The sequence below is a fragment of the Myxocyprinus asiaticus genome, chromosome 4 (assembly GCF_019703515.2).
Source record: "Myxocyprinus asiaticus isolate MX2 ecotype Aquarium Trade chromosome 4, UBuf_Myxa_2, whole genome shotgun sequence".
In the NCBI taxonomy this organism is placed as follows: Eukaryota; Metazoa; Chordata; class Actinopteri; order Cypriniformes; family Catostomidae; genus Myxocyprinus; species Myxocyprinus asiaticus.
The window spans coordinates 60,628,710-60,645,988 of record NC_059347.1 but is presented as its reverse complement, the minus strand read 5'-3'; the positions used below and the strand labels follow the sequence as shown (position 1 = coordinate 60,645,988).

General features: G+C 38.5%; 1 protein-coding gene across 1 annotated transcript; it reads left to right on the top strand.

Annotated features, from left to right (window-relative positions):
• Positions 1–1,178: 1,178 nt before the first annotated feature.
• LOC127440037 (PR domain zinc finger protein 12-like) lies at positions 1,179–9,947 on the top strand. The gene is made up of 5 exons (XM_051696413.1): positions 1,179–1,398; positions 4,281–4,471; positions 4,668–4,823; positions 5,270–5,381; positions 9,130–9,947. The coding sequence occupies exons 1-5, from the start codon at positions 1,179–1,181 to the stop codon at positions 9,552–9,554; spliced, it is 1,104 nt and encodes a 367-aa protein (XP_051552373.1). The 3' UTR covers positions 9,555–9,947.
• The last annotated feature ends 7,332 nt before the right edge of the window (positions 9,948–17,279 follow it).

Sequence of the window (17,279 nt, the reverse complement as noted above, 5' to 3'; positions counted from 1 at the left end):
GTGGGGCATGTTGTCACAATGGGAACCTGTTGTAAACAGCCTAATATAGGCTTTCAGGAAAATGTCAATCAGCATTAACAATTATGATGCACAAAATAATGAATGAAACTGCAAAAGGTGGAAAAGGTAACATCTAAAAAAAATGTCAAACCATTGTTTTAGCCAACAAACATTAAACAAATAAAGCACATGACAACTTGCCCCAACCTGACCTATATATAAAAGTATTATTCATTCCACCGTTCCATTACATCGTTGACTCGTGTCGTAGCTGTATGCCGGTGTGGATTTACCCAAAAACATGTTTGGAGGACAAAATTCACCAAAATATTTGAATTTCAGAGGGTTTTGAACATGGTGTTTTGCTAGAGAAAAAACAAATAAAAAAATTTGTGTAATTTGACTTTTGACTTCAAACCTTACTGTGATATAACCCCTGTGACAACTAGCCCCGCTCTCCCCTACAAGGGTATATATACAAATGCATTTTAATCCAGCCATGTTTTGGTGTATTTTAAATATTATATACGTACTGTACATTGTGTCATATACGCTACACACATAACACTGTCTGTAACACATCATGCAAACTCAAATGGTGTTGAAAGATGTTATAATGTGATTGTTTAACACCTTTATTACTCGTCACCCACTGTAAACCAAGTGTTAAATGACTTGTTTCGTAATCATTACATTTTTAGACAACAACAACAACAACAGCAACAACAACAAAAGAAAAATGCACCAAAGGAAAGTGGGTGAAATGCAGAATAATTAGATGTCATGAGATTGGGGTTAATAACAGCTGGTTAAATAACTGTAGCCTGTGATTTGTTAATAGCCTCTATACAGGTGTTATAAGCACTTATCTAAGATTATCTCTGTCTGTCTGTCTCTCTGTGTGTCTCACCTCCTTCATATCTGTCTCCCTCTCTTCGTTTATCACAAAGAGACACACACACACAATCTCTCACTGGGTGTGTCTTGGAGAGGGGGCGGCTCCTAAAGAGGGGGTTTCTTCAAAGGAAACAAGTGTATAGGGGAGGGGCGGGGCAGGGGGTCATTAATAACTAATCAGAGGAAGCTCAGAGCCACACACTCATATAAGTGCAGCTGAGAGAGACCGGGTCAGTTTCAGCTCAACATCATCTGGAGAAACACACTGTCTGTCAGTCATCATGGGTTCGGTTCTGCCCGCCGAGGCGCTCCTGCTGAAGTCCAGGTTCAGATCTCAGCTGTGTGAAATCATCACCTCTGATACTCTGCACAGTTTTCTGTACGGCCGGTGGAGAAATGTGCTCGGAGAGCATCTGTATGAAGACAAGCAACATCACAGCAGCAGCTTGAGTCCCAAAACCGCGTTCACCGCTGAAGTTCTGGCGCAGTCTTTCACTGGAGGTGAGACACCAACTTCTGATCGTTTCTGCTGGAATGTTAGACTACTTTATTGATCACATTAGTATTGTTCGATACCTTATATTACAAATCTTTCCAAATAGGCTATTTATATGTATATAAGAAAAGATGTAACTCAGTAATAAAATATATTTATAATTGTTCGGCGAAGAGTTACTGAAAGTAAAGTGTTGTGAAAAGCGCTATGCAAATAATTAAATAATATACATTTTTAAATAAATAAATAAATAAAAAACACATTTAAAAATAGAGGTAGAAATGTGAGAATTTTTATGATATTATATTAAATCATATTAGTGTTAGATTTTGACAATCTTTACAACGAAATGATATATTCAACTCAGTTGTAGAGAATATATTAATTTTAAAATGTTAAATTGTTGATTAAATTTTATTTTTGGTTTGTTGTGGAAAAGGGAAGGACTTGGTCTATTTTAGATATTAGTAAGAATTAAAAACAGGCTAAATAAACTCGTCTTTTTATTGATTTATTGTAAATTACCTAAAAATGCCGCTTCGTGCGGTATTTTTAATTTCGTTGTTAAAATATGTATATTTATGGGGAAATTGCTTTTTTGTTGTTGGTGGTGGTGGTGGTGTTGGTGGATTTCTGTGACCTCAATTTTGAGTCAAATAATTTTAAAGAATAATTGGTAACATTTATAATAAGGTCGTATTCGTTAACGTTCGTTAACATACTCTGATTAATCGTGATTAATGTTAATATCAATATAATTCTTATTATTAAAAGTTGTATTTCTGAACAATAGTTAATACATTATGGACTCACATAAAAATAATAAGTAGACTACTGTAAAAACTATTGTTCATTGTAAGTTCGTTAATGTTAAGAAATATAATCTTATTGTAAAGTGTTTCCTGATTGGGTGATTTAGTTGCCGGTTCTGTCCCGGGAACGATAATAAAAGAGGCAGATTATAATCTCGCTGTCAGTGGGAATAAACTCTCTCTCCACTGTTGGGAATTTCTTCTCAAGGTCTCGAGTGTCTTTAGCGCTGCTGTTCTCCGACGTCCCGCACTTTGTCTCTTTTCTTTTGCGCAATTGAACCCGTTTAACGCGCTGAAAGCGGCATTTAGCGGGGTGTGTTACCGCTGCTGATTGAATGAAGGAGGGGTTTTAAATGCATTTGGTTAACTTTGTGCTTGACCTGAGAAAGGCAAAGAAAAGATTCCCATTCTCCGAGCTTTATCCCGCATTCATGGATCCGTGGACGGTCTCTTTCCTCTCTTGGCATCTCCGCTTCTCTCCATTAACGCACCGTGAACGCTCCATTCACCGCATGTCAAGCATCTAATCGCCTTTCCATTTTTTTGTTTGCGAAATTCCTGGTGCTTTTAAACAAGCCATCGCTTCATTCAGCGCACATTTATTGCTACAAAGTTCCTGAGCGGATAATGAATTTGGAATGAGTCGCTGGAGAATCATGAATATCTCTCTCCGGCAGAACGAATGGAGTATTTTTCACCTCTCCTCCAGCAGCTTTTGTTGTTCGTTTTGTTTTTAACACATTCAAAATTCTTTGATTTTGACACGAAATGCGAGTGTCTTTCTTTCGGCTTTTGAATCGAATTTGAATGCGCTTTTTAACACTTTCCCTCCCCGACATTTACCGCATTTTAATCCTGAGGTCATATTTCGTGACGAAAATAATAAAACGTGTCTGCCATTATAAAGGTTGCTTTTTATTATTATAAAAATTAAAATGTACAATTTAATTGTAATACTGGACACATAAATAGCATATGAAATATATATATATATAATAAAAATAAAAAAGCAATTTATTTCAGACAATTTTTTTAACTTTAAATGCTTACAGTTTAATTATATTTAAAATCTGTATTTATAGGCTATACTCTTAATTTTTATAAAGGCTTATAATCAACAATCTCAGTCATTTTACTAGCATGAACAAAACAAGCAATCTTAAAGGAATATTCCTTGTTCAGTACAACTTTAATCGATAGCATTTGTGGCATAATGTTGATTACCAGAAAAATAATTTCAACTCATCCCTCCTTTTCTTTAATAAAGACAAAAATGTGTGTTCCAGTGAGACACTTCCAATGGAAGTCAATGGGTAAACATTAAAATAAAAGTAGCCACAAGACATAAACAATATGTGTGTTAACATGATTTTACTGTGAGAAAATCACTTACTAACTGTATCTGTGGAAAGACAATTTCTTTACAACTTCATTGCCATGACAACATAATCCCATAAACCCTGTTTGCCTGGTAATTTAGTAGTCTGCTGTTAAAACAACAATCCAAACCAGCTCAAATATCCCACAGTTTTAACTTAGAATTAATGCAAGTGCTTTTATAAAATTATAAGCTTCACATTTCTGACTTTAAACCCTCCGTTGATATCCATTGAAAGTCCCTCAATGTAACCCCAATTTTTGCTTTTTTTAAAAAAGCAAAAAAAAAAAAAAAAAAAAAAGCAAAATCGAGTCAAAATCAATTTTTGTGGTAATCAACATTATGCCAGAAATGCTGTCGATTGAACTCAACTTATACTGAACCTGGAATATTCCTTTAAAAACTTGATAGAATATCTTATATGACAACCAGAAAGGTTTAATCAAAAAACACCACAAACAAGTAAAAACATATTTGGGCATTTCCTCATGTTGATTCATTCTTGAAATTAAATTAGATTGAATTGCAAGCATGACTCATTTATACAAGAGTGCATTGACAGACAGGTCATTATATTCACTCTGTTTTATTATAACAAGCAATATTACTGCCATTTAAAATGTTAGAATATGCTATATGAATGTTTTTAACAAAACAAGCCAAATTGATTCATGTTCATGGTGTTGGTCTCCTGCAGAGGTTCAGAAGCTGTCTAGTCTGGTTCTGCCAAGTGAGGTCATCATCGCCCAGAGTTCAGTCCCTGGAGAAGGTCTGGGGATTTTCTCCAAAACCTGGATCAAAGCCGGCACTGAGATGGGCCCTTTCACCGGGAGGGTCATCTCCCCCGAGCATGTGGACCAGCGCAAGAACAATAACCTTATGTGGGAGGTGTGTGTATGATGTGTGTGTGTATGTGTGAATAGGGTTTTCAGCTTCGTGGGATTAATTATCCCAGATCTAAGATTATTAAAACACTTTTAATATATAGAAATGATAGCAGTTTAACGCCAACAGAATTACACTTGTTCAGATCATCATTACTGGTCCTTTTCCATCGAAAAACGTGTTGTGTGTGTGTTTTTAGGTGTTTAATGAGGATGGCACAGTCCGGTGCTTCATTGATGCCAGTCAGGAAGACCAGCGCAGTTGGATGACGTACATTAAATGTGCCAGAAATGAACAGGAGCAAAACCTGGAGGTGGTTCAGATTGGCAGTAGCATCTTCTACAAAGCTCTAGAGGTAAAAGACCTTCTTTTTCACCTCATTACCTTCATTTGGTGATGTTCCAGTGGGGTCCAAAAGTCTGAGACCACATTGAAAATCTGGGATTAAATGGGAAATGAATGTTTGAGGATTTTGACATTTTGAAAACAAAGTAAATAGCATGATCATCAGGTTTTGTTCGTGCCAGTTCATGCTCATCAAAGCAAACGAGTGACATGCAAAGTACTAAGACATTCTCAAATTTCAACCTTTCACTCAAATTGTTATGTTGATAATATAATTTGCCATGAAACATTTTTTTGTTTGTTTGTTTGTTTATTAAATTAGACTATGGCAAAATATTGTATGGACTTTTGGACCCCACTGTATATGTATTTTACATTACAGAACTGGTAAATATTAATGCTATTTAAAAGGATCCCAGTCACCTGTTAATCAAACATTTATGTTTGCATTTTCAGACTATTCCACCAGATCAGGAGCTGCTTGTTTGGTATGGAAATTCCCAAAATACCTTCCTTGGTATTCCTGGTGTTCCGGACACAGAGGATGAGCACCAGAAAAAGAGAAGCGGTATGTATGCCAGTGTGTTTACTTGGCCTTAGTGACAAAATGTCCCCAAAAGTCACTGTAGCTAAATGTGACAACCTGGCAACATCTGTGAACATATGCTTGAAAAACAATTCATAAATAAAACGAATAATGTTAGTTTTTAATTACAAAGATGACCGCCGAGTGGACTGACTTGCCTTGTCTAAAGTCATTCTAATTAGCTTTATATAAAAAGTCTGTGCTATGTTTTCATTAAGCTAAGTAAATGTGTCAAACATGTGGGTGTGCCTGTATGTTAAGCTGATAAAAATCAGGGCAATTTCAGAGATAAACCTCATTATGCTTTCTTAAGCTGATCTTTATTGCTTAATTATTCAGCGTTTAAGAGCCTGGGGAAAGAATGCAGATTGCATCTCTGAAATACCTGTGCAAATGTGCCCTCTACAGGAGTGTTGTGTGATTGCTGTTGTGATGCAGTCTTGAGATCCACTGCAACAGAATTAAGTCTGAGAATTGTATTTGGCACTCTCCACAACGAGCTTCCTAGGCATCAAACTTGTAACGTTTGGAGAGAGAACACATTAGACAAACTATACATAGTACAGGGATGTTCAAAATTGGCAAGGACCCCCCAAATGATCAATGCTTCCTAAAATAAAAATGTATATATAACAGCTATATATTTTAATGTATAAAGACACATTTGTACGGTGTGACAAAAAGAGTACACTTGATTTTATAAAAACAACTAAATGATTGGCTTTTACAGTATATTGAAATTGTAATAAAGATGAAATTATTAATATATTATCTGGAAAAATAAACACTTTTTTTTTTATGTTGACAGCATATCTTTTTTTTTTTTTTTACTTAATATTACAGTACAGTTAGATGTACGAATCTGATGAAAAACATTGTCAAATCAATTTAAATGAATTTGTATAGTGCTTTTCACAATAAATATTGTTCAAAAGTAGCTCTTTAAAGAATAATGCCGCAAAGCGATAGTTCACATAAAAATGAAAATTCTGTCATCATTTACTCACCCTCATGAAGACTTTCTTTCTTCTGCAGAACACAAATGAAGATTTTTAGAACAATATTTCAGCTCTGTAGGTCCATACAATGCAAGTCAACAGGGTCCAAAACTTTGAAGCTCCAAAAAAGCACATAAATGCAGCATAAAAGTCATCCATACGACTCTGGTGGTTTAATCCATGTCTTCTGAAGAAATATGATAGGTGTGGGAGAGAAACAGATCAATAGTTAAGTCCTTTTTTTTTTTTTTACTATAAATCTCCACTTTCACTACCACATTCTTCTTTTGTTTTTGGCCTATTCACATTCTTCGTGCATATCGCCACCTTTAGGACAAAGGTGCAGATTTATAGTAAAAAAGGACTTAACTATTGATCTGTTTCTCACCCACACCTATCATATCACTTCTGAAGACATGGATTAAACCACTGGAGTTGTATGGATTATTTTATGCTGTCTTTATGTGCTTTTTGGACCTTCAAAATTCTGGTCACCATTCACTTGCATTGTATGGACCTACAGAGCTTAAATATTCTTCTAAAAATCTTCATTTGTGTTCTGAAGAAGAAAGAAAATCATACACATCTGGGATGGCATGAGGGTGAGTAAATGATGAGAGAATTTTCATTCACGACCAGTCTTAAAGCAGAATGAAAATGTAGTGATTTTTTTTTAAAAGTACTAAAATTTTCCACGGACCCCCGGGCACCCCCAAGTTAAAAAACCCCTGATCTACAGTACTGTGCAAAAGTCTTAGGCACATAAGATGGTTCACAAAAGCATTTGTCTTAAGATGGTTATGTATATCTTCAGCTTTAGTGTGTCAATAGGAAATATAAATGTTAGACTCCCAAACATTACTTTTGCAAATAGAAAAGATTAGAATAGAAGAACAAGGAGCCCTGCAACAGATGTCATGGCCCCCAGAGAGCCCCCACTGAACATCATGTCAGTCTGAGATTACATAAAGAGACAGAAGCAATTGAGACAGCCTAAATAGATAGAAGAACAGGGAGCCCTGCAACAGATGTCATGGCCCCCACAAAGCCCCCCCACTGAACATAGTGTCAGTCTGAGATTACATAAAGAGACAGAAGCAATTGAGACAGCCTAAATAGATAGAAGAACAGGGAACCCTGCAACAGATGTCATGGCCCCCACAGAGCCCCCCACTGAACATCGAGACAGTCTGAGATTACATAAAGAGACAGAAGCAATTGAGACAGCCTAAATAGATAGAAGAACAGGGAGCCCTGCAACAGATGTCATGGCCCCCACAGAGCCCCCCACTGAACATCGAGACAGTCTGAGATTACATAAAGAGACAGAAGCAATTGAGACAGCCGAAATAGATAGAAGAACAGGGAGCCCTGCAACAGATGTCATGACCCCCACAAAGCCCCCCACTGAACATAGTGTCAGTCTGAGATTACATAAAGAGACAGAAGCAATTGAGACAGCCTAAATAGATAGAAGAACAGGGAGCCCTGCAACAGATGTCATGGCCCCCACAGAGCCCCCCCACTGAACATAGTGTCAGTCTGAGATTACATAAAGAGACAGAAGCAATTGAGACAGCCTAAATAGATAGAAGAACAGGGGGCCCTGCAACAGATGTCATGGCCCCCACAAAGCCCCCCCACTGAACATAGTGTCAGTCTGAGATTACATAAAGAGACAGAAGCAATTGAGACAGCCTAAATAGATAGAAGAACAGGGAGCCCTGCAACAGATGTCATGGCCCCCACAGAGCCCCCCACTGAACATCGAGACAGTCTGAGATTACATAAAGAGACAGAAGCAATTGAGACAGCCGAAATAGATAGAAGAACAGGGAGCCCTGCAACAGATGTCATGGCCCCCACAGAGCCCCCCACTAAACATCGAGACAGTCTGAGATTACATAAAGAGACAGAAGCAATTGAGACAGCCGAAATAGATAGAAGAACAGGGAGCCCTGCAACAGATGTCATGACCCCCACAAAGCCCCCCACTGAACATAGTGTCAGTCTGAGATTACATAAAGAGACAGAAGCAATTGAGACAGCCTAAATAGATAGAAGAACAGGGAGCCCTGCAACAGATGTCATGGCCCCCACAAAGCCCCCCAGTGAACATCGTGTCAGTCTGAGATTACATAAAGAGACAGAAGCAATTGAGACAGCCTAAACAGATAGAAGAACTGTGGTGAATTCTCCAAGAAGCTTGGAACATCCTATCTGCCAACAACCAAGAAAAACTGTGTCCAGGTGTATCTAGGAGAATTGGTGCTGTTTTAAAGGCAAAGGTGGTCACACCGAATATTGATTTAGCTTTTTTATGTTTACTGGACTTTGTATGAGATTAAGTGATAAATGAAAACTATTTATGGCATTATTTTTGAAGACATCCTCACTATGCAAAATTTTTCATAAGTGCCTGAAACTTTTGCACAGTACTGTAGTACGTTAAACTGTATTCATCAAGCACAACCATTCAGCTGTTACCTAAGCAACTGTAATAAAAATAATGAAATAAATATCTTTAATTCATGGGAAATGTAAGATGATCAATAATTACAAAACCAACATTCGTTCCCATTTGAATGTATTTTTTTAGAATCCGTAACCTATGATTCCATTAATATATTAAGTATTGTCTATTAATTTAATTAAATTAAAATTTTTTATTTCTACATAGAAATAGCACAAATCAGTGTTTTCTGACCTCAGACTTTCTCACTCTCCCTCAGACGACTCGCACTTGTGTGATGCCCCGCCTTCATCACTGGCCTCATCTTCCTCGTCATCAACTGCAAGTCGCATGCGCTGCGTCATCTGTCACCGCGGCTTCAATTCCCGCAGTAACCTGCGCTCACACATGCGCATTCACACCCTGGACAAACCGTTTGTCTGCCGCTTCTGCAACCGTCGTTTCAGCCAGTCTTCCACGCTCCGCAACCATGTCCGCCTGCACACCGGCGAGCGGCCCTACAAATGCCACGTCTGCCAGAGCGCGTACTCGCAGCTGGCAGGCCTGCGGGCACACCAGAAGAGTGCCAGACACAGACCGAGCAGCTCAAACTCTGAAGCTGGGCAGCTATCGCCTCCACCAACACAAATGCCGCCCGTTTCTCATCACGCACTGCTGCGTCATATTCCCACCATGGTGCTCTGATTGCAAAGAACGAGATGAACTGTAAAACAAAGTCCAGTAACACGGCACTTTAAGATTGAACACACTCAAAGGGTCACTTCCAATGTTGAGAGTGTCTGATTTCAGAAGGATTGGTGGCTCAGTGACGGTGGAAGAAAATGTTGAATTTTGTTTAATTGAATCAATGGATGTTGGACTGTAACAGTTTCATTATCTCAAGGAATGTGTGGAGCAGCTTTTGAAATTTCACAAGCAACGACAAGATGAACAAAATGATACAAAATGTCCTCACTAAATGCCTTAAAGTTTAGCAGAGAAAGCAATGAGCACATATACATATTTAATGTGGGGTACATTTTAATATTCAATTATTACATGTACGTGCTGTTCCTACCATGCTCTTTAAAGAAACATTCGGCATTCAAAACAAGTTAAGCTCAATCGACAGCATTTGTGGCATAATGTTGATTAAATAAAAAATCGTTATCACACTGAGGCACTCACAATGGAAGTCAATGGGGCCAGTGCATAAACATTAAAATACTGTTTCAAAAGTATAGCCACAAGACGTAAACATTACATTTGTTAGCATGGTTTTAATGTGTTAAGATCTCTGTTCTACATTATTTTAGCGTAATAAAATTGCTTACAGGGTTTACGGCGTTACGTCGTCGTGGCAATGTAGTTGTAAAACTATAACTTTACCCTGATAGGGTTAGTAAGCGATTTTATCACACTAAAATCAAGTTAACATGTATAACATCCACATCTTGTGTCTATACTTTTTATACGTTTATGGATTGGCCCCACTGACTTCCATTGTGTCTCACTGGAACACATATTTTTGTAAATAAACAAGGGATGAGTGTAAATTATTTCTATTATGCCACAAATACTGTCGCTTGAGCTTAACTTGTATTGAACCCGGAATATTCCTTTAAAATTAAATAGATTTTGTTGCAATTCTGTGACAATTGACCTTATTCACACTTGCGGCATTTTTAATGGGAATGAAAACGAGGCTGTGAGGGATTCATTTACAGTCTCTTCAATGGGCTGTGTTGCAGTTTAAAGTGTTTTTGGATCGTTCCACGGACAAAACATTGATGAAATATCTGTCCAAGGACATTCAGTATACAAAGAACTCCAGACAACATGAGTTGTGTGAAATCAGATGTTATATAGGAGCTTAATACCGTTCGTGCCACTGAAGAGACTGTAAAATAATCCCTCACGGCCTCATTTTCATTCCCATTAAAAATCAAATATGCCGCTGGTGTGAAAATTGCAATTTTTCTCTTCATTCAGGTGTGCAACAGTGTTTTTGGTGAACTGCATATCAAGTATAAAGCTGAAATACTGTATACAGCATCAGAGATGTTTGTAAATGATGTTAATGTGTCCTCCAATTCTCCTGTAAGACTGTCAGTTTATTGTGACACAAACACTGGATGCAGTTGCTTTCCCACTCAATAACACAAATCATGCGTTTATATAGTTATTGTGAGGCTCTACATTCAGTTCATGGCTCTGGATCAAGCAATCGCATATCACAGTGTTGGTATAATGTATATAAGTTTGTATTTTTGTGTATTGTAAATAAAACCATTTAAAACATGCTTGTTGCTGTATGCTTGCCATGTTGACTCCTAATGAAATGTGCTACCTGGTTGGTTATAGTTAGGTTTCGGGGTGGAGTTTGAATTGCGTTATAGTTTCTCCGGCCAATCAGTTACCGCTGTCCTAATGAATATTACCAATTAGTCCAATCAGTACTCGGATGTCACGTTTGAACGTTATGCTCAAGTTCTAGGTGAACGGCGCCATGGCATCTACCAGTCCTACGTTGTTGTAATAGTGAAATCACTCCTTATTCACAATCGTGCAGTGATTGACATAAGACGCATATGGACTGAGTTCAGGCCTTCTGTTTTGTCCAAATGGCTCACATCTAGATAATCCATGTCAATCTTTTTTTCCATTTTATAAGAATATTCCAATATATTTTCAACGTAATGCCAGCTGTTACCACACACAAGAGCGTGCTTACAAGCACTACTTAAAGGATCAACAATCGACAGTATTTGTAGCATAATATTGATCACCACAAAAATTAATTTCGACTCGTCCCTCCTTTCTGTGTTACAGTGAGGCGCTTAGAGTGGAAGTCAATGGGGCCACATGCCTCCGCATCTGAGACCGTCAATCCGCGCATCTTATCACGTGGCTTGTTGAGCGTGTTACCAAGCGTGTGGAGGCTTCACGCTATTCTCCGCGGCATCCACACACAACTCACCACGCGCCCCACCGAGAGCGAACCACATTATAGCGACCACGAGGAGGTTACCCCATGTGACTCTACCCTTCCTAGCAACCGGGCCAATTGGTTGCTTAGGAAGCCTGACTGGAGTCACTCAGCACACCCTGGATTCGAACTCGTGACTCCAGGTGTGGTAGTCAGTGTCTTTACTTGCTGAGCTACCCAGGTGCACCCCACCCCCCAGATTTGTGCTTTTTTTTCTTTCCCCTTTTTCACCCAGTTCCCAATGCACTCTAAGCCCTCGTGGTTGCGTAGTGATTCACCTCAATCCGGGTGGCAGAGGATGAATCCCAGCTGCCTCCGCGTCTGAGACCATCCCGCGCATCTTATCACGTGGCTTGTTGAGCACGTTGCCACGGACACATAGCGCATGAGGAGGCTTCACGGCATTCACCGCGGCATCCATGCTCAACTCACCACGTGCCCCACCGAGAACGAACCACATTATAGTGACCATGAGGAGGTTACCCCATGTGACTCTACCCTCCCTAGCAACCGGGCCAATTTGGTTGCTTAGGAGACCTGGCTGGAGTCACCCAGCACGCCCTGGGGTTCGAACTAGCAAACTAGCGAACTCCAGGGGTGGTAACCAGCGTCTTTTACCACTTAGCTACCCAGGTCCCCTTTCAGATTTGTGCTTTTTTAAAGAAAAAGAAATTTTGCATTGAAGTATAATGTGAACGAATCATTTCTTTTTCAATGAACCGGTTGTACCAGTTCACCAAATTGGACTGAATCGGTTGGAACAGTTTGCATCTCGAGTCAACAGCACAGATCCACAAATTATCCATCAGTAAATGGACTCTCGGATGTGTCCGACACGTTGACTCGCAATAAGCCAAGTATGGGAGTAATATCCTTTAGCTAGTGATGTCTGCCTTTCTAACGCTTCTTTGCGATGACTCACTATGACCAGTTCGCAAAACGGACAGACACCAAGCAGCAACAGTTCTTGAGTCACTGAACTGACAATTCTGTGGCTGATATTGGAATGGCATACTACCATATAACTATATACAGCAGAAAAAGTAAGAGTAGTTTGGTAGTATGTCATTTTCAACTCCGCTCGTCTCTTTCGGACATGTCTGAAATGCAGAGAACCGATAAATGAGCATGAGTGAACCGAGGGTTTGACTGAGGGGGCAAAATGTTGGCCTATAGTCGTATCCCAAAAATGACGCACTTTATTCGCAAACTTTTTCAGCTCAACACAACAACTACTGTATATCTCAAGTAATGAACATATTCACACAGCGTGGGGTGACGGTAAAGAATTCAGCTCACATTTGTAAGGCGCTGTCTTCACAGAAAGTTTGCTAATTGCCACATTCAACATACATTACAATGGTTTTAGTTGGCCAGCATCGCGGCCAAGCAAGGGTGTAGATTTGGCTGGAACATTGAGGGGGTTGCTGGGTGAAGCATTTACATGTTTCCATTGATCATGGTATAAATAATGGGGGGGGATAACTCCCCCCCATCCCCTCGGATCTACATCCCTGCGGCCAAGTGACTTCCATTATGTAGAGCAAGCTGAGTCCGCTGAATGCATGAAGTGCCTAATGTTTCACATTTAGTTTTTTCGGTTGAAGTAGTGCATTATCTGGGAACCTGTAGGACACTTCTTTTTGTTGCATTTTAGGTGTAAACACTCTACTCACACTACTTGCACTACAAAATAACATAGGATAGTGCAGAAGTGTGCGATTTGGGGTGCACCTAAATAGCAGAAAGTTTAACATATAAAGAGCACTGTCTAGAAATATGACTTGATTGTTTAGCCGTATTTAAGCTGTTTCGTTGAAACGAATCATTGGAAAGAACTGGCTCGTGAAAAAGAATCAGACTTCACTATATTTTAGCTTGATTAGTTTTGCCGTAAACATGATCCGTGACGTCCAAAGCTTCATTCGGCTGAAAAGTACGTTACTGCCCCAAGTAGGTGTAGCTGCAGCCCGGAGATCTTCAAATGAGGGCGGGATCTCCAAAAGAGGGTGGGGTAACTCCAGAAGGGGGTTGGGCCAGCCCCAGAAGGAATGACACTTCCACACATGGTTAGGGTTAGGTAGGGGACTCTATATATCTTTGCTCGTGGTTTGGAGCTCCTACCACTTTTTTGAGCTTGCCATGGTATCTGGTTCAAAAGAAAGCTCAAGAATCCAGCAACACAAACACGTTCTCTCTCCTATTTATAAAATGTTACTGTCCACTCCTCAAACTCATTTATTTCCCAATCTATACACTCTAATAATCAGCAACAAGCAGCTGTTTTTTACAATAGGCCTACTTCAAACTCTTAATTAATTCATAAGCTTGGATCATTGTCCATTTACTTTATATTTTATAAACACTTACTTTAGTGAGCAAAACACAAGAAAAGCACAAAAACGCTTTGATAATTAGTAGAGGTCAACCGATAGTGGATTTGCCGATACCGATAACTAAGGTGGTAGGAAAGGCCGATAACCGATTTATCGGCTGATATTTTTTTGAATTGATTTATAGAACGTAAAAAGATATATATTATTCTTTCCTTACTATGACAGACACAGACAAAGAGTCCTAAATGAATAAAATCCCAGATGCAGTTTATTGTTCAACCAAAATCCCAAAAGTAAGATCTGGTGCATAACACGAGACTTTTAAGGATAAACAAGCTCGAAGCACACCGGGGACTTTTATTTTGAAATGAAAAAATGATGAAAGGACTATCTGCAACTATTGCCATATATTTCTGCCGATAATGATCGCAAATATCGGCACTGATTAATTGGTAAAACCGATACATCGGTCTACCTCTAATAAAGGAACAAGATGTAAAACCAACTGTTGTTTCGAAACAGGTGCACTTCATTTTTTGTCCACCAGATTGCAGTAAATTGAACCATGTAGAAAAGCTTTGTTTCTAAAAAGACTACATTTGTAATGAAAGCCTCATCGGCTCACTAGAGAAACACTAACATTCCCCCAATAATAGGACACTGTTTAAAGGAATAGTTCACCCAAAAATTATCATTCTCTCATCATTACTCACCCACATGCCATCTCAAACTTGTATGTCTCTCTTTGTTCTGCGGAACTCAAACGAAGATATTTTGATGGATATATGAGGTGTTTTTGTCGGCGACTGAAATTTCTTCTTTCTTCAGAACTGATCACTGAATAAAACAAGCATTTTTGTCCAAAATTTGACCTTCTTCCCAGTTTGATTTATATAGACCGAATAAATAGTCAACCTTCACTTCAGAGTTCACAGCTTGTTGACCTCTTGTGAATTCTCCTGAATATAATCCTGCATGTTCTTTGTAGTTGCCATTCAAGATTTTACAGTTACGGTTGTATTATTAGAAGCAAGGTCTCTCTGTCCTGTTCAGTGGAAAACAGTCACAAATGATCTGAGACATGACAAAAAGTATTACTTGAAATGAAGTGAATTGCCATCAGTTTTATAAAATGTGCTATTTATGTGACAGAGTAAATTTCTAATGATGCTTGAATGTCCTGAAATGTTTCCTGTCATGTATGCAATCCATCTGCTGTGCATACATGTGTGCACGTCTGTATTTGTGCAGAAAAGAACAAGTTGCATGACTCAAAGTTGGCCTTGGAGTGGGCAACATGTTATTTTGTTGTCTTTGTAGTGTGTGACTTACAATTTCGTTCAAACGTTTTATTATAGCTTGTGTGGAACCATTGTTCTCTCATTGTATTTTATACAGAATATTTTTCAGTTTGTGTCTATAGATTTCTGTTACGATGTTTAAGTAAAAGTGCATTGTGTTCTTTCAGTGAGACCTCTGGATCTGATCTCTTTTAGCTCCCATTAGTGTCCGTAATTGTGCTTTTCTATTGCTCATTTTTTATAATTATAATTATGAGTTTTTAATATCTTCTTGCCATTCATGTAGAACCTGGATATATGAAAACACTTCAATCTCAGCTGTATGAAATCATTATTCTTAATGATTTGCAACTTTGTGAACTTGTTGTTCTTTTACCAGTACAACCCTTGTGACTTGCTGCCGTTCGTCGCCACCATGCATAATTATCACTTGTTTAGTAACAACTCTTGAATATTCAGATCAATTACAACAGTAACTGCCAGACGCATCAACTCATGCACAGACGCCTTTTGTGAAAGTATCCGATTAAGATGATGCATTTTGGAGCATTTCCGTTTGATATGTGACCTCAGCTCTGAACACGCTAACATGCGGTGGGGGGTGGGGGGGCATCTTCTTCAAGAGTGTTTCTATCTTTAAAGTGTACATTTGAAAACTTTGAAAATCTCTCAAGGTTTATCAATGTTTTGTTCAACAGTTGTTTCGGAACCCAATCAGAATCTGTTGGCAGACGTGTCTAAAACATGTCAGACATGTCGACATTTGTCCTTCAGTGGAGTCAGAACTTGTCTGGAAAATCCAAATGGGTTATTCCATGTAAAATCAACCAAATTTTTGAAAATTCCCTGTGTGAAATTTTTTATTTTGCTAAACTTTTTCTGAAGAAACATAAACAAAAATGATGCTGTAAGACAAAATATAAAATGCATGGATCAATGTTTCCTGTGTCAATCATTATTTTGTAGAGGGGGGCCAAATTGACAATTTTCGCTCATGATTTTGCAGCAAAACTACAGGTAACAAAAATAGACACCTTAGAAGGGTGTCAGCATCATGATTTTATTTTACACAGAGATATTATAGATAGATCTACTACTAAAAGCAGTTGACTTCAGCACCTCTTGTTGCATTATACAGTATGCCAATGGTGCGAGTCCAAAAATGAGATTTTTCCAAAGTTGGAGCACCTATAACTCCAGAAGTATTAAAGATATCTTAATATCCTTTTGGATTCTGGTTCAGAACAAACGTTCCTTTTGGTGTTTTAATTTTTAGCACCCTGCATGATTAAATCCCAGAGATATGGGGCTGTCAATGTGGTGAATTGTTAAATTTTAGATATTTATTTTTTTTTGACACTTTTTGACACTGACACTTTTAGGACAGATGAAGACTCAATCAGACTAGACATTTAGTGCAAATACAGTTTGAACTCCTAATGATGCATTTCAGAGCTTTGCAGATGTTCATTTCTAAAATCCAAAAACTAAATATATGCATTGCACTGACTAGAAATGAACATTTCTAGTAAAAAAAAAAAAAACGTTTTTGACGATTTAAAATGGGTAAAATTTACTAACGGAGCCACATTGAGAGTCCCATATCTCTGGTAGTCAACGAAACAGGGCCTTAAAAATCAAGAGGCAAAAAGAACAGTTTGTTATGAACCAGACTCTAACAGGATATTAAGATATCTTTAATACTTCTAGAGTTATAGGCGCTCCAACTTTGGAAAAACGACACAAAAAAGTGTTTCTTCCCATTTTTGGACTTTCACCATTGGCAGTTAATGCAACAAGAGGT

Excerpts from the sequence above, each read along its gene's own strand:
- LOC127440037 (XM_051696413.1), top strand. The coding sequence starts at position 1,179 with ATGGGTTCGGTTCTGCCCGCCGAGGCGCTCCTGCTGAAGTCCAGGTTC. Across the intron at positions 4,472-4,667 it reads ACAATAACCTTATGTGGGAG|GTGTTTAATGAGGATGGCAC; the intron begins GTGTGTGTATGA and ends GTGTGTTTTTAG. Across the intron at positions 4,824-5,269 it reads TCTTCTACAAAGCTCTAGAG|ACTATTCCACCAGATCAGGA; the intron begins GTAAAAGACCTT and ends TTGCATTTTCAG.